Genomic DNA, 23,938 nt, shown 5'->3' on the forward strand with positions numbered 1-23,938 from the left:
ATTTTCTTGTCAGTTTCTTGCCATGTGGTAACTATCAGTTCAGTCCAGTTCAGTCGTTCAGTCGTGTCCGACTCTTTGCGAACCCATGAATCGCAGCACGCCAGGCCTCCCTGTCCATCACCATCTCCCAGAGTTCACTCAAACTCACGTCCATCAAGTTGGTGATGCCATCCAGCCATCTCATCCTATGTCATCCCGTTTTCCTCCTGCCCCAATCCCTCCCAGCATCAAAGTCTTTTCCAGTGAGTCAACTCTTCGCATGAGGTGGCCAAAGTACTGGAGTTTCAGCTTCAGCATCATTCCTTCCAAAGAACACCCGGGGCTGATCTCCTTCAGAATGGACTGGTTGGACCTCCTTGCAGTCCAAGGGACTCTCAAGAGTCTTCTCCAACACCACAGTTCAAAAGCATCAATTCTTCGGTGCTCAGCTTTCTTTATAGTCTAACTCTCACATTCATACATGACTACTGGAAAAACCATAGCCTTGACTAGACAGATCTTTTTTGGCAAAGTAACATCTCTGCTTTGCAATACTACCTGCTTAAAGATGAGTATTCTTCAACTGGTATTTCAATTTGTGTGACCTACATGTTCAGGCACTCAGAATGAGAAAACTAACCTGATTTGAGAGATAATGCTTAATTTATAGAGGTTTTTGGTAACATAAAACTAACATTAGTGTACGCCAAAGTTTGCTAAGTTTTACAGTCAGAGGTCAAGGGCTGTCCACAGCAGGAAAGAACAGTTTATACAATTTATGAGCTATCCTATTTTTAGGTAGGTTATCTATCTGAGTGAATTCTTGTGCTTTGGTCAGAGGTAATAACTATACAAAGGAGTTGCTTATCTTGGCTTTCAAGTCTGACTAAAACTGCAAATTTTGACATAGTTTAGTTTATTAGCAGCCTTCTTTAAAGGTTCTCATGTATAATTATTTAACTAAAATCACTAGCCTTGGGAATTGTTTATTAATGCTGCTTCTTGTGATTTTTACCTGTAAGCAGCCTAATTTAAATTGTTTGTTACAGCCAAGAGAAATCTCTAAAAATAATTTTATCTTTTCAGTTCAGTTCAGTTCAGTCACTCAGTCGTGTCTTACTCTTTCCGACTCCACTAATCGCAGCACGCTAGCCCTCCCTGTCCATCACCAACTCCCGGAGTTCACCCAAACTCATGTGCATCGAGTCTGTGAGACCATCCAGCCATCTCATCCTCTTTCATCCCCTTCTCCTCCTGCCCCCAATCCCTCCCAGCATCAGAGTCTTTTCCAATGAGTCAACTCTTCGCATGAGGTGGCCAAAGTATTGGAGTTTCAGCTTTAGCATCAGTCCTTCCAGTGAACACCCAGGGCTGATCTCCTTTACAATGGACTGGCTGGATCTCCTTGCAATCCAAGGGACTCAAAAGAGTCTTCTCCAACACCACAGTTCAAAAGCATCAATTCTTCAGCGCTCAGCCTTCTTCACAGTCCATCTCTCACATCCATACATGACCACAGGAAAAACCACAGCCTTGACTAGACGGACCTTTGTTGGCAAAGTAATCTCTCTGCTTTTCAATATGCTATCTAGGTTGGTCATAACTTTCCTTCCAAGGAGTAAGCGTATTTTAATTTCATGGCTGCAATCACCATCTGCAGTGATTCTGGAGCCCAGAAAAATAAAGTCTGACACTGTTTCCCCATCTATTTCCCATGAAGTGATGGGACCAGATGCCATGATCTTAGTTCTCTGAATGTTGAGCTTTAAGCCAACTTTTTCAGTCTCCTCTTTCACTTTCATCAAGAGGCTTTTTAGTTCCTGTTCAGTTTCTGCCATAAGGGTGGTGTCATCTGCATATCTGAGGTTATTGATATTTCTCCCAGCAATCTTGAGTCCAGCTTGTGCTTCTTCCAGCCCAGCGTTTCTCATGATGCACTCTGCATGCTAAGTCACTTCAGTCGTGTCCGACTCTGTGCGACCCCACAGACAGCAGCCCACCAGGCTTCCCCGTCCCTGGGATTCTCCAGGCAAGAACACTGGAATGGGTTGCCATTTCCTTCTCCAATGCATGAAAGTGAAAAGTGAAAGTGAAGTCACTCAGTCGTGTCCAACTCTCTGCAACCCCATGGACTGCTGCCTACCAGGCTCCTCCGTTCATGGGATTTTCCAGGCAAGAGTACTGGAGTGGGGTGCCATTGTCTTCTCCAGTTAAATAAGCAGGGTGACAATATACAGCCTTGACGTACTCCTTTTCCTAGTTGGAACCAGTCTGTTGTTCCATGTGTACATTTGGGAAAAACAAAAACAAAAAACCCACATACCCCCAAATTTATCCCCTATTCTGACCTTTCCCGATTTCCAAATGCAAATATCCAACTAACTTCCTTCCTGACATCTATGATAAACAAGCATCTCAAAGCTAACACATCCAAGACAGAGAACCTGATTTCTACGCACCATGACTCCTTCCGGCCTCATCAGCTCTCCCAGTCTTTCCCACTTCGCTTAATAGCACAACCACTCAGAAGTGATGCCAAAACCTCTTAGAATTTCTCTCTTTGCCTTCCAACCCCCTCCATATTAAATCTATACTCAAGTTTTGTCAATTCTACCTATAAAATATGTCCCTGATCTAATAAGCATTTCTCAACTTCTCCACAACTAACATCAAAACCCAAGCCCCATCAATTCTTACCTAGACTATTTCAATAGCTTCCTATTGGTGTCTTTATATCCACTTTTTAACCTTTACAAATGGTATATTACAAACAAATCATATCATTCATCTGCTTAAAACCCTGTTTAGCCCTCTGTGTTTCAAATTAAGCACAAACCCCTTACTATGGCCTAAGTCCACACATGATCTGGAAACCACCCATCTCTCCGATCTCAACTGTGAGACTTCCCACACTCATTCACGCACTCACTACTTCTCCAGCCATAGTTCTTTCAGCATCTGGGATGTGCCAAGCCTTGTTTCCACCTCAAAGTGTTTGCATTCTGTTCTCTATGACCTTTCCTGAGCATCACACTCCAGCTCCTTCTTGTCATGCACATATCAGCTTAAATGTTATCTCCTCAAAGAGTCCTGACCTGACAGACAGACACACATACACATGCAGGCACAGGCACACACGCACGCACATGCACACACACACCCACGTGCACATACACATTCTCTCTCTCATTCACCTCTAAAACTTGCTCCTTGATACCTACCGCAACCACGTCTTTCATGGCACTAGAACCAATAAACCCACACCACCTCTTCCACAGAAGAGTGAAATGTTACTGGAGGGTAGAAGACACAATAAAATAGCCATAGAACCCAGCTTAAAAAGGAAAAAGAAAGAAAATCCAGCCCTAGGGCCGTAGACTCAGAGTTTGTTGAGAAAGAGATGGGGAAGTTACAGGACCATACAACCTGTAAGCCTTTCCCTTCAGATTTTAGACTCTCTTAATTACCCCAAGTCAAAAAAGGGATAAGAAAACACAGAGGGGCTTGGGTCTCCTCTATACATGGAGAAAAAATAGGGACAACGCCAAGAACTTACAGTAAAATGATAGTATAGATGTTGGTTTTCTGTAGTGTCCTCTATTTAGACTGCCCTTGGCATCTAAGACCTATCCACAAGGGACAGTGTTCGAGACTGCCCCACTTCCGCTTCTCACTGACCTATCCAACCCCTTCTCCACAATGCCCTGGGTATCACGCCTTCAGGTCCATAATTTCTCACCTTCCACAATGAAAGTTAAATACCTGATAAAGTGCGGTAACAAGCTTGGATCCAAATGACAGAGGACCCCACCTTCTCTTTCCATGTAATACACTTGATATGAATTTCTAAAGATCAGACAGACTCTAATTATAGCAAATGTCAGGGAATGAAAAACCATGGGATGCTGATACAAAAAAAACATTTCAGAAGAGGCAGGTTTTTCTGGTGTCCTATAAACCATACCATTGCAAACAGTTGTGTACTCTACAGAGGTGAAAGAGCTATTCAACCACACTTACATGAGAAATGAAAATATGAATGATGCTGACTACTATTTTTACTTACCAGAGTACCAAAAAATCCACAAGTTTATGATACTCTGTTGGAAGAGCTGTGAATTCCTATATTTCTGGTGGGAATGCAAAATGGTACAATACATAAGGACAGGAATTTTGCAATTTCTGTAAAATGGTATAAGAATTACTCTTTTACTCAGTTTTTTTTTTTAAGAAATCTACTTAAAAATAGACCACTAATAAGTAGTAACAAACATACAAAAGTATTCATTGTGGCATAATGTCAACAGCAGAAATTTTAAAACAAAACAACTTCTACTCGTAGGAAATTAGTTAAATAAACTTTGGCATGTTCACATAATAGAGCACAAGGCAGCCAGGAAAAGGAATAAGAGAGATCTCTACCAACTTGAATTTAACTCTACAAATACAGTTAGGTTTCCCTTAAAAAAAAAGCAATATGGAAAAAAATATACATATATTTCACTTTTTGTAGGAAGAAACATTATATATTTCTGGAATGGGTTGCCATTTTCTTCTCCAGGGGATCTTCCTGACCCAGGGATCAAACCCGCGTCTCTTATGTTTCCTGAATTTGCAGGCCGGTTCTTTTTTCCTCTGCTCACAGGATCTCTTATCGTACAAAAGTTTCAAATTTAAAAATGGTAAAATTTATCACTCTTTTCCTTCTGGGTCTGCTTTCTGTGACTCAAGGACTTGTTTCCCACACTGAAATCACACTGTATATGAAATATTCTCCTAAAAGTTTTAAAGTTAATCCAAATAATATTTATTTCAGTGTAAAGCATGAGGTACAGATCAATTTTTAATTTTTTGCATATGGATAAACATTTATCCCAGCATCACTTAATAAGTATCCAATCTTATCCACTGAATTGTGATACTCACATTTTACATAAATTTCCATGTAAATGAATATCTTTTCGTGTTCTTTCTATAGTGTCTGATTAGACTATTTGTCTGTATCTGGGCCAATTCCACACTATGTTAATTACAGCAACTTTACAACGAGCTCTGGATATCAGCAGGACCAATCCCTGAAGCCGGGACGGCTAACTGCCTCAATATCCATTCTCTCTCTTCCTTTTAGTTATAGAATCAACCTCTGGATTTTACTTGTTCTGCTCAGGCAGAACTATTCTAGGCTTCCCTCGCAGTTAGACTTGAGCATGTGACTAAGTTCTGGCCACTTGCTCGTGAGCACAAACTATCTATTTGCAATCCCTGGGTTGTATCCTTAAAAAGACTGACTTTCTCCCTTTCCCTTTCTGGGGACTGGAACGTACACATGATAACTTCAAATGTGCCAAGGAAGAGATCTTAAAGGTCATCAAAGCAAGACGAATGGACTCACCAACCAGAATCACCGAATTCCATCCTGCCTATGAGCTTGGAGTTTCACATAAGAGAGAAGTGAACTTTCCTTGTTTAGCCCCTTGGTCTCTGAGCAGGCAACCAAACAGATATCTTATTAACACACACCCCTGTTCCTTTACTTGAAAGCGAACTTAGTTCTTCTTGGCTGTTTGAACTGCCATACACACTTAAGAATTAACTTGTCCGCTCTCTGAAAATTCCTGATGGGATTTAGATTAGGACTGCATTGAATTCATAGATCAATTTGGGGGCACCCTGTGAATTTAAACATATTGCATATTTCTACCTATAAAATTATTTATCTCTTCATTTACATATCTTCTTTTATGTCTATATATAAATCTTTTTAACTTTCTGTATAAAAGTCATAAACAACTTTTGTTCATTTTGTTCCTGTGTATTTACAGATTTCATAATACTCTAAAAGAGATCTTATTTTATTGCATTTCCTAATTATCTGTTGCCTATTATACAGGAATGTGATAGTGTTAGTCACTCAGTCATGTCTGACTCTTTGCAACCTCACAGACTATAGCCCTTCAGGCTACTCTGTCCATGGGATTCTCCAGGCAAGAATACTGGAGTGGGTTGCCATTCCCTTTTCCAGGGGATCTTTCCAACCCAGGGATCAAACCTGGTCTCCTGCACTGTGGGCAGACTCCTTACCATCTGAGCCACCAGGGAAGCCCATATAGGAAAGTAGTGGATTTTTATAAAGTGATCTTGCAAAAGCTGGCTTAAAACTCAACATTCAAAAAACTAAGATCATAGCATCCAGTCCCATCACTTCACGGCAAATAGATGGGGGAAAAAATGAAAACAGTGACAGACTTTATTTTCCTGGGCTCCAAAATCATTGTGGACAGTGATTTCAGCCATGAAATTGAAAGATGCTTGCTCCTTGGAAGAAAAGCTATGACTAACTTAGACAGTGCATTAAAAAGCAAAGACATCACTTTGCCAACAAAGGTCCATATAGTCAAAGTGATGGTTTTTCCAATAGTCATGTATGGATGTGAGAGTTGGACCATAAAGAAGGCTGAGCACTGAAGAAATGATGACTTCAAAATGTGGTGTTGGAGAAGACTCCTGAGAGTCCCTTGGACAGCAAGGAAATCAAACCAGTCAATTCTAAAGGAAATCAGCCCCAAATATTCACCAGAAGGACTGATGCTGAAGCTGAAGCTCCAATACTTTGGTTACCTGATGTGAAGAGCGTACTCATTGGAAAAGATCCTGATGCTGGGTATGATTGAAGGCAGGAGGAGAAGGGGGCAACAGAGGATGAGATGGTTGGATGGCATTAACAACTCAATGATATGACTTTGAGCAAACTCCAGGAGATGGTGAAGGACAGGGAAGCCTGGTGTGCTGCAGTCCACGGGGTTGCAAAGAGTCGGACATGACTTAGCGACAGAACAGCAACAACAGTTACATAGAAAGTGAAACTTGTAAACAAGGAACTTGGATATTAAGCTTAGGAGATTTTCAAGCAAAGTGCTAAAGGTGGCAGCTTGGTGTCTTCATGCTACTTATGGTTAAATTTGAGAGGAATGAGATAAAGTGAGGGAAGAATTGTTAAGCAAAAAGGAACCTGTACCCGATGCTTTGGAAAATCCTCCAGCCTATCCACGTTGTAAATTATGCTAAAATCAGGGGTTCGGTGTCAAGAAAGCGTGCCCTGAGACACAACCAAGGTGGGACTAGACCACCTTTGGCCGGTGCCTGAAACAGAATAAAGGGTCAGAATGCTCAGTGACTGCGAGCGCTCTCTGCAGAAATCAGACATGTGACTCACAGATCTCCTCAGCCACTCCAGCAGAAGCCAGACGCGGAGACAGAACCATCCAGGAAAGACTGTGGAGGGGCGTCCTGTCTAAAGGAAGGAGCCCCGCCCTCCAACATACAGGGAAGACTCACGAGAACCTTTCCTGAGACCACGTTGTACCAGCAGAAACACCACCGCGTTAGACTGAAAGGGACGAGAGAGGACAAACTGAAAGAGGAGCGGCAGACTCACATCCTACGGGCGGCAGAGTCCGATGAACCCTCAGGTGCAGATACACACTCGGTTCAGTTCAGTCCAGTCGCTCAGTCGCGTCCGACTCTTCGCGACCCCGTGAATCGCAGCACGCCAGGCCTCCCTGTCCATCACCAACTCCCGGAGTTCACTCACACTCACGTCCATCGAGTCAGTGATGCCATCCAGCCATCTCATCCTCTGTCGTCCCCTTCTCCTCCTGCCCCCAATCCTTCCCAGCATCAAAGTCTGCGCATGAGTCAACTCTTCGCATGAGGTAGCCAAAGTACTGGAGTTTCAGCTTCAGCATCATTCCCTCCAAAGAAATCCCAGGGCTGATCTCCTTCCGAATGGACTGGTTGGATCTCCTTGCAGTCCAAGGGACTCTCAAGAATCCTCTCCAACACCACAGTTCAAAAGCATCAATTCTTCGGCGCTCAGCCTTCTTCACAGTCCAACTCTCACATCCATACCTGACCACAGGAAAAACCATAGCCTTGACTAGACGGACCTTTGTTGGCAAAGTAATGTCTCTGCTTTTGAATATGCTATCTAGGTTGGTCATAACTTTCCTTCCAAGGAGTTAGCGTCTTTTAATTTCATGGCTGCAGTCACCATCTGAAGTGATTTTGGAGCCCAGAAAATAAAGTCTGACACTGTTTCCACTGTTTCCCCATCTATTTCCCATGAAGTGATGGGACCGTTCCAGAAAAAGGAAGGGTTACTCCAAGTATAGAGTCTTAAACCCGAGAGTGGAGCCTCAGACGTCAGGGCCAAGAGCCACAGAGTGTTATTTCCAGTCTTGAACCCTAAAATATTTTTCCCACTTGGGTTTCAAAATTGCTTGGCATCAGTGACTCCTCTCTTCCACTTTCCCACTTTTGGAATGGAAATGTCTGTAACTGTTATCCTGCTCCATCATTGTGTTTGAAGAGCAGGTGATATATTTGCTAGTTTCACACGTCTAACGGAGAGGAGTTCTGAACCAGGACAGATAATATCTAGAGTTTTACTCAGACCTGATATAAATGATTCAGATGACAGGACTTCTAAGTTGATAATATTTAGATGATATTTTGATGATTTATGGACTTCCCTCACGGCTCAGCTGGACAAGAATCTGCCCACAATGCAGGAGACCTGGGTTTGATCCCTGGGTTGGGCAGATCCCCTGGAGAAGGGAACAGCTACCCACTCCAGTATCCCAGCCTGGAGAATTCCATGGACTGTATAGCCCATGGGGTAGCAGAGTCAGACATGACTGAGCGACTTTCACTTTCACTTTGATGATTTACATGGGAAGACTTCTGAGTTGATGTTATAATGTAAGGCTTTGTAAATCAGGGTAAGGACTTTAATTTTATTTTAGGGATAGAGGAAATCCAGAGAAGAATTTCAACCAGCAAGTGATACGACCCAATTCACATTTAAAAGGTCACTGATGTGTACTGTAAGCACGTTAAGAGGAAACGCTGGAACCTGTTAGGAAACCATTACAGTAGTGTGGGCAAGAGAAGACAAGGATCCACACTACAGTGATAAGAGCAGGATGGAGGAACAGAGGATCAGATTAAAAAATGTACTCTGAAGGTATAACTGCCAGAAGTTGCTAATAGTAATCAATTCAACACAGAAGATAAAAGAATAAGAGAAGCATGGATGATTCTTCAGCTGGGACTTGACCAACTGAGTAGACTGTTCTGTTCATTAGCTGAGATGGAGAAGGCTGAGGAAGGTATAGATTCATGTGAGAAAACCAGGATTTGCATTTTAGACACACCACGTTTTTATTCTAACAGACATGCAGATAAAGATATAAACTAAGTACTTTGATGTAAGAGGAGGGAACTCAAGGGCAGTTCAGAGCCAGATTTACAAATCTGCATGGCATTGAAAACAAAAGGACCAGGAGTTACCTGGTGATCCAGTGGTTAGGACTCCATGCTTTTACTGCCAAGGACATGGATTCAATCTCTGGTCAGGGAACTAAGATCCCACAAGCTACATGGCATGGTCAAAAAAAAAACACACCAGAACCTATTATATGTTTTGGTTGGTATAACCAACCATCTATTCTAAAGAAAGAATAGGTGGAAAAAGAAGCAAGCCCAAGACCAAAGTCTAATACATTCTAATATTTAGAGGTCTGACAGAGGAAAGAAGCTAGCAGACAAAGAAAGCAAAACAGGTAAAAACAAGTTGGACACAGTGTTAGAGATGTCTTCTTACCAGGACCATTGATACTAACTATAATTATTTGTCTTGACATAGCCTTCATAGGCTCTCCTCTACAAAAGCCCAGTTTAAAATGCAAAACTTTCAGATCTGAGCATTCATTTTAAAAATATTCACATGCTTAGGAAAAGCCCACTAGAAGAGGACACAGTAGTGAATGCTGAGGGGATACGCAGAGACCCAGAAACTCCTCCACGATATGGCCACATGGAAATTAAAAACTTTAACTTCAATCACAGACTTTAAATTCTATAGAGAATTGGAAGAAGTGACAACGCTGGACTAATACAGAGAAACCCGGGCCCGGCACGGTCTGAGAACCGCTGGGACAGGCATGGAGGAAACAATAAGGAACAGCAAGAAGAGCCACATTAACAAGGTGAGTTCAGACCCGCATCCAACTCTACCAACAGTATTTTCTCCACTGAAGCTTCCTGTCCCCCCTGCAGCTACAAGAAGCCCTTTATGCATTTTGTTTGCCTACCCTCTGGCTGTCTCTGCCGCTGTCTTCTCTCTTCATCTATCCACTGTTTTTACAGTTTTTGATTCCAATTGACTTGTACAGTGTCTTTCGCTGTTCAAATAAATTCCGTGTTTTAAAAAGTTTTTGTGGGACAAGGTAATACCCATAAAGCCATTTAAAACATTTTTAGTACATCTGGATTAACATATTATAGGTGAAGACTAAAAATGTTTACATAGCGGAAGAAAACAAGGCTAATGTGTACCCCCGCTGCCCCATTTTAGATAAGAAGCACAAGCCAACAATGGTTATAGCACTGAAAACCACAATCCTAAACCTGAGATTTCAGGGAACTGACTTCAATTTTCTCCTTTATGGTACCAGATACACAGATATATTACACTTTAATAAAGGAAGAGGCTATTTTTAAATGAATAGCAATCAAAGCTGGTGACACACAGATAAGCTAGTATGATTATGTCAAATTCACCTAAAAGAGATTTCAAACCTTTTACTCAACTTGAAAGAAGCTGAGGCTTTTCAGACCTGTGGAAGACTTCCTGACAGTACACTGACATTTCCTGGTTTGCCAGTCATACCCACGTGCCACAGATATAGACATGCCTCAAGCCTCCTCAGGGTGAAATATGAAGGCAGGAAGCACTGCTACTTGGCCAGACTCAGGAGGGCCAACTCGGTTTTCAACAAAGAAGAAAGAAAAAGACAGTGCCCCAAATTTAAAAAGAGAAAACAGCAGTACATTTATGAAGATTTCTCCTCCCCAAGTACACCTTTTCCTTTCTGCATACCCTTGCTCAGATGTGATCGCTTATGAGAGTGGGGACTCCCAAGGTTCTGATTCTTTCCGATCTAGAGAATACCTGATTCCTTGCCTCCCACCTAATAACTGAATTACCTTTCCTGGGGCCACCTTGTTCAACCACCTGTTTGTCAGGTGGCTCCTTCTAAGGAAGCACAGACAGCTGTTGGTGCCAAAAGATGTTGTGGTCTTTGGACATGATCCCGATGGGAATCGCAACCAACTCCTCACATCTCTCTGATGGGTTACAGTAATAGAACAGAAGTCAATGGGAGGTCAGCATGCACTCAGATTCCAGATTCTGAAAGGGAACAAGAATCAGACCCTCCATTCTGCGCCTCTTCACCATGTCGGACAACCAATAGGCGAGAAACCGGCCTTTACCATCCCATGAAAATGAAATATACAGTAACGACTCTCAGTAACCACATAATAAGCAGTATGCACTTTATGAAAGGTTAAGTCTACAATACAAATAACTAATATTAATATTTATTACATTTTATACTTTGTAAGTCCCAATTATCTGCCATTGTACTAAAATGCATCCTACTTGTGAAGGGTTCACTTCGTATTTAAGTATCCATGCAGAGCACTGACTCACCTTTTCTAATACAAATAAGTTCATGCACTCCACAGGTTCTTTCTCCACCTGTTAAGAAAAATTTTTTTCAGAAATTAAAAACAGGTCATAACCTGAGTCTGACTGTTACAAAGAACTGCTATAAATTAGTTTCTAGAAATGGCCTCAGAAAAACGTGTCCTAACTCTTCTCTTCAAACTTTACTATAGAATATGCTAACCTGATACACAGTACCCTCCTGAACCCATAAGCTAGGATCTCATAAAATTCTGGAATAAGGAAGCTTCATACAAGTATGTTATTTTAAATGGCAGGCTTCTCAAGAGCAGACATCATAGCACCACTTCCTAAACACCTCTTTACATGATCCAGAAGGAAACACTGCAAGGAAGGACCCACTTTTGTATCTGAACCTTAATTTATACAGGTAAGTTATCATGGAAGGGTCAATGCTGTAAAGGCGATATTTATGTTTTACAACATATACTCATATTCTGATCCTTTCTCCATTCTCCAGCTACCCACTCTTCTAAATCTATAAGACAAATTTTATAAATAGCATGATGATAAAACTAACAAATGTAACCAAAAGAATTACTTTATCTTAATCACCATTATTAGAAAAAATCACACTCGTTATCTTAAGAGTAATATTATTTGTTAGTTACCATAAAATAGGTATTTCCTTTGCACTGAATTATAGCACCACTACCTTAAACGAATGTGCGCTGAATGACATTCTGTAGTGTTCTTATATGCATAAATAACCTTACAATTGGGCTGAAAATTATGCTTAAACTTTATATAATAAAAATGTTAAATATCATCATCTTAGCTCACTACAGAAGCTTATTATAAACAGTTAAGTTATAAGAAATAGAAATATCTTACAGCCATAACATGAGAAAGAAAAACTATGATATCCACTGAAAAAAGTAGGTCATTCAGGAAGCAAGCTAAAAAACTAGAAAACAGTATTTCTATCACTAAAGTAGGTTAGAGCTTCATTCTAACTTGTCTGTAACAATGCCACTGCCTCTTTATTATCAACAATAGAGACTAAACACTGGTTATCAGGAAGACAGACTTGGCAAGAAATGCTTAACATAAAGTTATGATAATAAATTATTACTCTGCAAACCTTAGTATAAATACAGTAAGACTTTATCAAATGGGGTATTACCAAGGCGTAATCACTGACTACTGACTAAAGGGACAGAATTAACTATACCTACAAAATATACTTTATACAAAATATACTTTATCTTTAAAAATGAGAAATTAGTCAAACGACTGCTGGAAGGGGAAGCTTTACCAAGTTATAAAAAGTAACTATTTTCAAGAGGTTTAGAAGAAGCATGTCATACAACACAACTATAATATATATTGACACCATCACTGATATTTTCATAGGCTACTTAGAAATAGTCCTTATATAGTCATTAAGACCTATTGTCAAAGGGTAAAACTTCTAACTTAAGAGATACGCACATAATTCACTAACAGTCTTTCATGCCTCTAACTGAAATCAGACTTCCCGCATATGTAACACAGATTTGTTTGGCTTTACTATACACATCTAGTCTTCAACACAACTGTATCATTTTTTACAAGGGTTAATATAACAATAACAATAAAAACTACTGTATTCTAAGACTTTTCTCAAAACTGCAAATGACAATAAAACCTAACTCTCAGAAAGGACTTTACAAATGAAAAGTTAAGTCAAATAACTACTGTATTTTAAATTTAGAGTCAACCAATAATTACATTTGCCAAATATGCACAAAAACCACATAACTAGGAAAAGCAAGTAATACTGAGCTCTACTATTCCAGATATTTGTTCTGAAAATTCTAACCAACAGGTGAGATTTCACCGATGTGTAACTCAAAAGCAATCACTATTATTACTGAAATAAAAGGAATAGTAAAGATAGGTCAATGCCAGACAAAAAAAGTAAAATTGAGGGAAAAAAACTTTCAAAAGTACAAAAGAAAAGTTAAATAAACCTTATTACATTATCAAACACAAAAATCAATATTCTTTTATCCCCAATCCTTCCTAAGGCCAGAAAGAGTATAAGGAAAAAAATATGCATTGTGCAGGTTAAATGTATATTTTTAATGTACTTGTTTGGGAATCAAAAGGCCTGAATATTTCTTCCATCTGAGATACAGCAAACTGTGTACAAATTTTATAACTTTTTAAACATTTTCTAAAAGCAAATCTGAAAAGTTTACAAGAGAAATGTCAAATTTGTAAGCAAAAAGCAAGCCACTGGAGGCACATCTTGACTTAAATATGGAGATATGGAGGTAATCCAAAAGTGGCCTACTGATTTTTTAAGAGTATAAGGCACAGGGGAAACGATTACTGACTTTTAAAATTTCCGCTTCCTGAGGTATACTTGGTATATAAAATTTTAAGATATTTAAAGTGTATACCATTATGATAACCAAGTATGTATATCCAATACACAGGAGAATAATTATTTTTTATTTGTTTTTATTGAGATAAATGACCATACAACACTGTGTAAGTTTAAGGTAGACAATGTGCTGATCTGATACTCTACACAGTAAGATTTCCACTTTAGTGTGAGCTAATACCACTAACATGTCCATGATTCTGTTTGTTTTTGTGGAAGGGACACAAGATCTAGTCTCTAAGCAACTTTGAAGTGTATATACATCACTGCCCTTACTGAGTATTTGATCCCAGGACTTATTTATCATCAGGTCGTGAGCTGTACTTAGGCAGTATCTCCCTACGTCCCCCACCCTCCTTTCCCTGGTAAGCATCCTTCGACTTTCTGTTTTTATTTTATGAGTTCGGCTTTTTCAGAATGTACAGTAAGTGTTATCATATACTTGTCTTTATCTGACTTGGCATAATGCCCTCAAGGTCCATTCAGGTTGTCGCAAATGGAAGGAGTTCCTTCTTACCCAGAGCTAAATCATATTCCCCTGTATATGTATATGTATATACGTGTGTGTGTGTGTGTGTGTTTATCTCAAACCTTCCTTTTCCATTCACCTATTGACAGACGCAAAGGTTGTTTCCATATCTTGGTTATTATGAATAATGCTACAATAAACATGGCAGGGAACACATTTCTTTGATTCTCTGTTTTCACTTCCTTTGGATAATTATCCAAGAGTGGGACTGCTGGATCATATGGTAAGTCTATTTATAATTTTTTGAGGAACCTCCACATTTTTTTCTGTAATCGCTGAACCAATTTGAAGGAACGATTATTTAATCAATTAGTCAATCTCTTTAGAAAGAGATGAGTTTTCCACTAAAATGAATAGCCATCCCCAAAATGAATTCTTGTATAATAGAATTTTTCACATGCCAAATTTACTTCAAAGACATAATAATAATAAAGACTTTAAAATCATATTCAGTTCAGTTCACTCGCTCAGTCGTGTCCGACTCTTTGTGACCCCATGAATCGCAGCACGCCAGGCCTCCCTGTCCATCACCAACTCCCGGGGTTCCCTGAGACTCACGTCCATCGAGTCAGTGATGCCATCCAGCCATCTCATCCTCTGTCGTCTCCTTCTCCTCCTGCCCCCGATCCCTCCCAGCATATTAAAATCACTGAATATAAAAAGACTAAAACTCGAAAATAAATCTAGTTCATTTAATGTCTAGTTCATTATACATAAACAAACCAAGGCACTAAAGGTTAAATAATGTTGCTCAGGGTCACTAGTTAATTGTCAGAAAAAAGTAATTAGGATCCTAAGTTTAACAGAGTAAGAAAATAAACATTGATATTTCTTCATTTTTATGAAAAAAAAGAAAATTATGAAATTGTTTTCTAATCCTTTAAGGTAACTTAAGTAAAAATGAATTTCTCAAAACTGTTTTTGGAGATAATACTAGCATTGCTCTTGAAATGATCATCTCAGGAACATGGAAATGAGAAGTAGATAGAAAATGACAAGCTTAGTCAAAGTTACCATCTTTTCCCTCAGGCAAACCCATGTAAGAGCATGATATAAACTGGCATAATCCTCTACAATTGGGGTAAGTCATGGTACACCAGGAAATAGACGTGCGTGGGCTCACACACGTGTGCTGTGAATGTGTGCATGTGTGTTTGGATATGAATATGCACATACCTGAAAGGGCCTGGGAGCCAGCAATCTGGGGAGGGGAGGAAGGGTTAGTTACTACAAAGTATGTAGCACTTTTCACATGTCTACAGAAGAAAATATGTAGTGATGTTATATTCCCATCAAAAGGTGCTCAGGTATACAAATTAAACCCAAAGATTTAGTTCCTTAAAAATGAATCTAGTCCTTTCTAAAACGGACTTTTATTTTTCCTACACATTTACTTTGACCATTAGCCCAAATCACTACAACTTACAGGTTCTATTAAGTCAAACACTATGCAAAAACTACTTTAGAAGTATTTTAAATTCCATTTCATCTAAAGATTTCTCTCCAAAAAACCATGCATTAAAGTAGCTGCAGCCTTTTAATTAGTGTCTAGCTCACTTTAATAAACTGTTATAGCTATTTCTTCAGTAGATATCTATATATCTACTCCATAATAGGTATGCAACTTTAAATATTTCCTACTCATGTTGCCAACTACTCCTAACCGCTATAATCCATTTAGACTACAGTCACTAATTTCTAGACACTTTTTAGTTTCTCCCTAGTTAAGTCATTCAAGGAATAATATCAATTTTAGTCTCTGATTGAAAACAGTGTTGTTGAAAGATCATGGTTTGCACAGCATAGTAAACAGTTTCTGTTTTAATCCATACAAGTTTCTATGAATTTTTTCAATAATTATTCTAAGAGGTATAAGATTTACCTTATAAATTTTTTTTTTTACCTTATAAATTTACTGCTCACAAATGTAATCCATTTTTCCCACTTTTGACTGCTTTTCATTCAGTTTTTTGTTGTTGTTGTTGTTAATTACGGTTTTGACTCTTTGAAGCTCATTAATATCATAAAACCTTGAATAGGTATACTTCACAAGAAGGTTTCTACTTAATTTAATTTTCTATTTAATGGAGAATACCTTTTTTTCCACTACTGCACCAGATCACTTTTTTAAAGCTACAAATACTCGTTATTGCATTAGTAAGTTCAGAATATTGAAGATAATTTAATATTTCATTAAAATCCTCTATCTTTTGATGACTCATACTATTACTGTGAATATCAATTCTAAAATCAGCCCTAAAATGTGAGAATATGAAACTGAACTGAATACACATATGGATCATAGGAGTTTGTTTTTAAATAAATTCCTAATAACAGCTTGCTGTGTTGTCACTATCTCTTCTAAAAAATGGAAAATCCAGTGTTCCAATTTTTAGGTTTCTATTAAAATTTTACTATATATACAAACAAAATATGCAAATATTCATTTATTCAAAGCTTGGAATGTTTTTTATTTATAGTAATTTGATCAGCCTTTTGCTATTCCTAAATATAAGTTCATATTAGGTATTAACAGGTGAGGATCTGGGGATGTTGGGGTAAAAACATAAAAGTCAGCTGAATGGAAATCGAATCCATGAAGACAAGCTACTATACTACTACACACATGCTATGGACAGACATTATAATCACTTTAAATAACGCGACCGTGCAAACACTATTACTCAACAAATTGTACAAATGAACCAATATGTGATTTTGCAATACCACGGAAAATAACAAAAAGCGAAATGCATCTTAATACGAATATTTCTCTAGAGTTTTCTACTTTTTTTCTAATTTTGCTTAGTGAGTCAGAAAAGGAAACTAAAATAAATTGTAAATTATTCAAAAGTACTGTGTAGAGGTCTCTGAACCAATTTACCTAATATACAAACATGTCTTAAATCTCCATGAAATGTTAGAAATTTGATTCCTGCTGAAAGCCAAAGGATCTCTTCCAGGAACATCACTGCCTAAACTGACTGTAAATCTTCCAAAAAACAAACTGTTCAATAAATTGCCTTACTCAGTCACAGACTGACAGCTGAGACTTCCTAATTACATTACCCCTGTACACACTGTAACATCTCTCTAACAATAGCATGGAAAGCAGGAGTGTGATGTTCTCCCTCAAGACTAAGAATACAACATGCTTTCATTGTTGTTTTTTTTAATTAGTTCTTTATTTTATTTTTTTTGACTGAGCCCTGCAACATGTGGGATCCTGGTTTCCGGACCAGGGATCGAACCTGCACACCTGCATTGGAAGCACGGGGTCTTAACCGCTGGACCACCTGGGGAAGTCCTGTATTGGGTTTTTTAATTACACATTTCAAACAACTTTTGAAAGCCCAAATTGGATCTCGGAAATCTCAGAGTCACAACAAATCTTCACAGGCATCTGAGTCGTACTAATGACTTACAAAATAAATGCGAAAGTGTGTGATAAACACTTGCAAAGTCTGTGTAAAACGCATTGTGAATAAAAAGTACCAACAGATTCTCTAATTTACCCTTCTTTCACTATTTTTCTTTTTTAAAAAGCTACCCAGAGAGGTTAAGTAAAGTTACTATGTGTAGCAAGTTAACAATCAAGATGAATATTTTTACTTCAGCAAGACATTCTGCAAGGAGTCTAAAGTTATTCCAATGGAACAGACAGAAAAATGTGACTAGATGGAGAAGGGTGTCAGTCAGATCACTAAAGACTAAATTTATCTTGAGGTTTTAAATCAGACTTGCCCTTTATAAAGAGATAACAAGACACGGGAAAAAACTAATACAAATCTCTTAATGAGAGAAAAGAGAATGAACTAAAATGTAATTTTAGTTAATTTGAGATGCAGGCATGGTAGGACTTAGTGATCAACAGGATGTGGAGACTGAATTATAAGACAGGGTTGATTTCCAGCTTTCTAATTCAGACGTCTGGTTATTTAAAAATGCTACTCAGATGGCAAATTTGCATGGAGTGGGGAGTATGGAGGCTGGATTTGGTAGCTGTGAAGACAACTTTGGTTTAGGACATTTTGAATGTCCCAAGCTAAACATTTTTGATTGCTGTGGGACGTCCAACATATATAGCTACTATGCGGAATTATATTAGGAAAACCATGTGTACTTTTAATTTAGTAATAATGAATTTTTATTTTATTGCTCCAGGAAGCAGAACTAGGAAGGGGTAGACAGACAAGTTACTAAATGGCAGACATTTGGTCAAATATATCTGGGCAAGGGATGCAACCCTTTATGATAATCGATAGAACTCTCAACAATTCAAGAAACATCTTGAGTACATACTATATTCAGGTATTGTACAAAATCTAATGAATATAAACCAAATAAATGTTATGCTCCAGGCATTTATGGTCAGACTGGGGAGACAAATTTACAAACAAGAGATTTCCACGTGATTCAAGGGGTGCAATCACAGCAGAGTGTACAAAGTAGAGTGAGAACAAGGTTGAGAACGGAAACAAGAGAACATTAGATCAGGGAGATAAAGAGAAGTCTGAGAAGTAAGAGAGGAAGAAAAAACTTCAAAAAACAGGAGAGAGTCAACAATGTCAGACTGATGAAGTGAAGTGAAGTGAAGTGAAGTCGCTCAGTCATGTCTGACTCTTTGGGACCCCATGGACTGTAGCCTACTACGCTCCTCCGTCCATGGGATTTTCCAGGCAAGAGTACTGGAGTGGGTTGCCATTTCCTTCTCCAGACTGATAGAGGCCAACATTAGAAGAGTTAATATGCCAGATAACAATTACACATCTTGACAGGCCGGCTAGACCAAAGATTCCCAACCTGTTATCTCCCACAAGACCTCTAGGGTAACAATAAGGGTCTATAAGCCATTCTTAATATTTTAGTATGCTTTTTAAAAATTGTACCTTAACCTAGGATAGGGCTAACTGCTTCACCTCTGACTGGAATTATATTAGCTTAGAGTGGTAACACCATCATCTTATATTTGTCTGAAGTCCTGATTAGCAGATATCTGATTGATAAGAGGAGGAAATAAATGATTAATTTGTATTATAAAATAGGGGCTTTGAAAAAAACGAATAAATAAAAGTAACCCTTCGTACTTAAAAGTCTGAATTAAAGGGTTAAAATGTTGGGCCAGGGCTAATAAAGAGTACACTTAACAGATACAAATAATCTCTTCTTTAAATCAAAACACTAGTTAGCTGGGCAAGCAACTGAAGACACATGACTTGAAAGTAGTCCAGATAAAAGAGACTGTGATTTTGGTTGATTACAACTTCATCCTGAGCCAACATGAAGCTCCAAAATGGCTATTCTAATTAGCTACACTAATAAGATTTTGCACAAGGAGTGATATAACAGTTTTAACAAAACATCTACAATGGAGTGGCACACTACCATATTTCAAACTTTAAAACATACAAATACCAACCATCCAGAGGAAGAATTAAATATTGTGTCTAATAAAGAAAATGCTCAGGAGTTGTCTCAAAATGGTAGAAGTGACGTCGGGTACACAGAGAATAGGGAACTTTCAGTTTATTGCTCCAGAAAGCAGACCGAGGGTGAGTGCATTGAAGGAAGTTACTAACAGCAGATTTTTGGTTAAAACCAGGACCTTATGAACTGTAAGGATTATAGTTCCACATCAGCATAAATGTTCATTGGCATATGGGCTCAATGAACTCATTCTCATTGAATATTTTTATACAAAGTAAGGATGATTCATCCGGTGTTCACACTATATTGTAATTGCATGGTTAAAATTATCTGTCTCCCCCACTAGAATATGTACTCCTTGAGGGAAGAAATGTGATTTTATTCATCCTTGTGGCCCCCCAGGGTGCAGCACAGGATGCCAAGCACATCGACTGCTCTGTAAGTCTACAAAATTAACAGGTGAATGAAGACACTGAATATTTTAAGAACCACTTCTTTGGGAAATGGGAAGAGATGCTCCTGTGGGCCCCTTAAAATTCTAAGATGTCCCTAGTATAAAGCCCTCATCCAGAGTTCATTCGACTTCATGACACAGCTGGCGGGGAGGGTACAAACAATCTGCTTTAGTACATGATAGACAGCATGCCTTACTTGACATCTTTATTAGAAATGCTAGTATTAACGATAGTTGCCTTGCAAAACTAGAAAACACATAACTCCTGACAGTTATATTATGAAGCCATCAACAAATTATTAAGTATGAAAATATTAATTGAGAGTTTCTCAAGCACAAAAGAATCTCTAGAACAGGAAATTTGAAAATCTTGTTTTTTAAATATACAAGCAGTAGTAGGCAGAGCCTGGTGGCTCAGCTGGTAAAGAATCCACCTGCAGTGCAGGAGGCCCCGGTTCGATTCCTGGGTCGGGAAGATCCAGCGGACAAGGTACAGGCTACCCACTCCAGTATTCTTGGGCTTTCCTTGTGGCTCAGCTGGTAAAGAATCTGCCTGCAATGCGGGAGACCTGGGTTCAATCCCTGAGTTGGGAAGATCCTCTGGAGAAGGGAAAGGCTACCCACTCCAGTATTCTGGCCTGGAGATTTCCACGGACTGTATAGTCCATGCAGTTGTAAAGAGTTGGACACAACTGAGCAAGCTTCACTTCACAGTAGGCAGAGCAAAATGCCTTCAGCTGACATAAAAAAGTAATTGATCACATTTAACAATAAGAGGGAGAAGGGAAGAGTCAATTGAGAAAAGGGGCGGAAACTGGAAATTTTTTAAAGAAATTTTAAGTTACAGGATCATACATGGATACTATCTTGCTAATTCTTCTTCACCTTCTGCATAAGCCTTTTTGTCTTTACCAAGTCACAAGAAATTCTTCCACAAAGTGGTTGGGGAAATAAAGTACAAAACATAAATCAGTATATTCTGTTTCTTGATTTTTAACCTCTAGTAAATAGTAAGATAAAGTTTGAAAGTACTGCTCTGGATAACAAGAATATCAAAGATTATCAGGAGATCTTATTCCCAGTGCTCTCCATCACTTTAGCTAAACCATGAGTGGGTCCTAAGTCTCCTCAGTGGTGTCTGACTCTTTGCTACCCTATGGACTGTGGTCCCTCAGGCTCCTCTGTCCATGGGATTTACCAGGCAATACTACAGTGGGTTGCCATTTCCTTTTCCAGGGGATCCTCCCCACCCAGGGATCAAACCTGTGTCTCTTGTGCCTACTGCACTGGCAGGCAGATTCTTTACCACTGGGAAGCCATCTGGGAAGCCCCTTAGCTAAAGCAGATACTTGAAACTGTCTGAATAGGTAATCAATCTCTTAAAATAAGTAAGATAAACATAAGCACACAACTAAACCAATTCTGGATCCGGCAAAGCTGTATGCCTCAGGGTTGGCCACCAAGATGGGAAGTGCTTTCAAAAGTTGTGTTTAGGAGAAACATAAAATTTAGGCTAGGTCTGACAATGCTGTAGGTGCCTTACACATTTGTACAGATGCATACACATACACACAGGGAAATTTTACAAACCACTTTCATTGTTTGAAGTAAGGGAAGAGTGGGATAGGAGCTCAAACATGCTGCAGACTTGCACATACATCCTAGATGTATCATATTAATTTTCAAATATTGTCCTTTAAAACAAAGCAAAATATAGACACTTCATGCCAGTTACATGTTTCTGTAAGAAGAGAAAAATACACTTTAGTGCCAGCTGTCTACCTTATTGAGGAACTTTAATTAAGCTATTTTTTGAAAATATGAGTATGGATGGCACCGTAACACTTAATAGACTGACATATATGCAGGATTTTAAGAGTGTGCATTTCTTGTAAAGATGTCTTTGCATCTCTTTCCTAGAGAAAAACCAGTTTTGAGTGTTAGGAGAGAAAAATACTTGAGAAGGAAATTACCCTCACTCCAAATTCCCTGGTCCCCTACAACAACAGCACACAGAAGGGGAATGGACGGACAGCGCAGTCCAGCATCTGCTCGAGTAGGGGCTGAGAAGGGTTAGGACTGGGGACAGCAAACTGGCCTCCCAGTTTGGGAGGAAGGGGAATATCGCGGGAGGGCGGCTTGCTGGGGCGAGGTCAATGGAAGGCGGGGTACACCCTGCGCTCCCGGGCTCCTCCAGCCCGTCCCGCCGGGTCTGCAGGGCCGCACCGGACGCCCCCCGCCCCTCCCCCCGACTCGGCGCCGCCGGGAGCGAGCAGCTGCCCCAGCGGCGCCGTACCTGTCGGCAGGAGCCGCTCGACTCGTCGCGCCGGGCCGCGGGCCGAGGCCGACGGAACCGCCGAGGCCAGGTATAGAGTCTGGCGGCGCCGCTCCGCCCACCAGCCTCCGGGACGCGGTCCGGGACCCTCGAGCCTGCACAGCCGCTCCGGGGCCCATCGGCGCCGCGGCCTCCCGGGCACCCCCGAGCTCTAGCTACCTGGGCGCCCCCCCACCCTCCGCCCCAACCGCGGACGGCCTCCACTTACCTTCAATCGCCATGATGCGCTCGCCCTGGACCGCACCAAGTGCGCGGCCGGGGGCGGCGAGCGGGACGCGCGGGCGGAGGACGCGCCGGGGCCGCCGGCGAGCGGGGCGGGGCGGGGCCGGGCCCGCAGGCGCGGGGCTGCGCGGCCGGGAGGGGCGAGGCGCGGGCGGGGCGGAGGAGGGGCCCGGGCGCCGCGGGCGCGCCGAGGAAATGGACGCTTCCCGGGCCGCCCGCCGCCGCCGCCGCCGCCGCCGCCGGCACGTGACGCGCCCCGCCGCCCCCGCAGCGTCTAGCGCCGGGGTTCGGACCAGGAGCGGGGCGCGGAGGGCCCCCGGGGGGCCCGCACCCGAGACCAGCCCCGGGGCCTCTCGGCGGCTGGAGCCGCTCACCGAGACGTCCGCTCCCAGCTGGCGGGCGGCAGCCAGAGTCGACCGAGAGGCGCGCGAAGGCTGTGGTCAGCACCATGGACAGGTCTCAGCTGTCAACCGGGCTCCGGGATCCCCACCCAGCCGGTGATGACTCCCTGAGATCTGGTCATCCGAAAGCCTGCTTGTTTGGGTTTTGCTTTGCCTGCATCAGCCAGATACTCGCCTCAGATCTCCGCTGAGGGTGAGAGACAGCCAGCTGGCAGAGAAAGGGATCCTGAGGACAGCCGCTTCTCTGTCTCCCTCCCTCTCCCTCTGTTTCTCTCTCACACTCACACACACACACACACACACACACACTCACACACAGTCTCACACACACTCACACACACAAACACACGCAACGTGTTAGCGTGCCCTTCACCCCTTAGGTTCCTGATCAACCCGATCAGTTCTTGCCATCAACCTCAGCTTGGTTTTTCCCCTCGGAAATATGCGTTGGCATTTGTCTGCACACATTTGAGGTCATAACAAAAGTAAAGGTGAGACAGACGTCGTGACAAAGGGCCTGAAGAAGCAAGTCACGTGCAAGTTCTTTAAACCGGCAACCCAATGAGCATTATGAACACAGGTCAACGTTGACCACAGAACAGCTGGTAGATTAATTTTGACCTG

General features: G+C 40.8%; 1 protein-coding gene across 2 annotated transcripts in view; it reads right to left on the reverse strand.

The window, feature by feature from the left end:
- The window catches only part of SYT14 (synaptotagmin 14), a 207,026-nt gene extending 184,029 nt beyond the window's left edge, over window positions 1-22,997 (reverse strand). For both annotated transcript variants that reach the window (XM_027565692.1, XM_027565691.1), the window contains exons 1-2: window positions 22,900-22,997; window positions 11,537-11,584 (exon numbers count right to left, since the gene is read on the reverse strand). In XM_027565692.1, the coding sequence (XP_027421493.1) occupies window positions 11,537-11,584; window positions 22,900-22,912 (61 nt within the window). In that variant the 5' untranslated portion in view covers window positions 22,913-22,997. The remainder of the gene's footprint in view (window positions 1-11,536; window positions 11,585-22,899) is intronic.
- Between the last annotated feature and the right edge of the window lie 941 nt (window positions 22,998-23,938).

This window comes from Bos indicus x Bos taurus, chromosome 16 (assembly GCF_003369695.1).
Source record: "Bos indicus x Bos taurus breed Angus x Brahman F1 hybrid chromosome 16, Bos_hybrid_MaternalHap_v2.0, whole genome shotgun sequence".
Classification (NCBI taxonomy): Eukaryota; Metazoa; Chordata; class Mammalia; order Artiodactyla; family Bovidae; genus Bos; species Bos indicus x Bos taurus.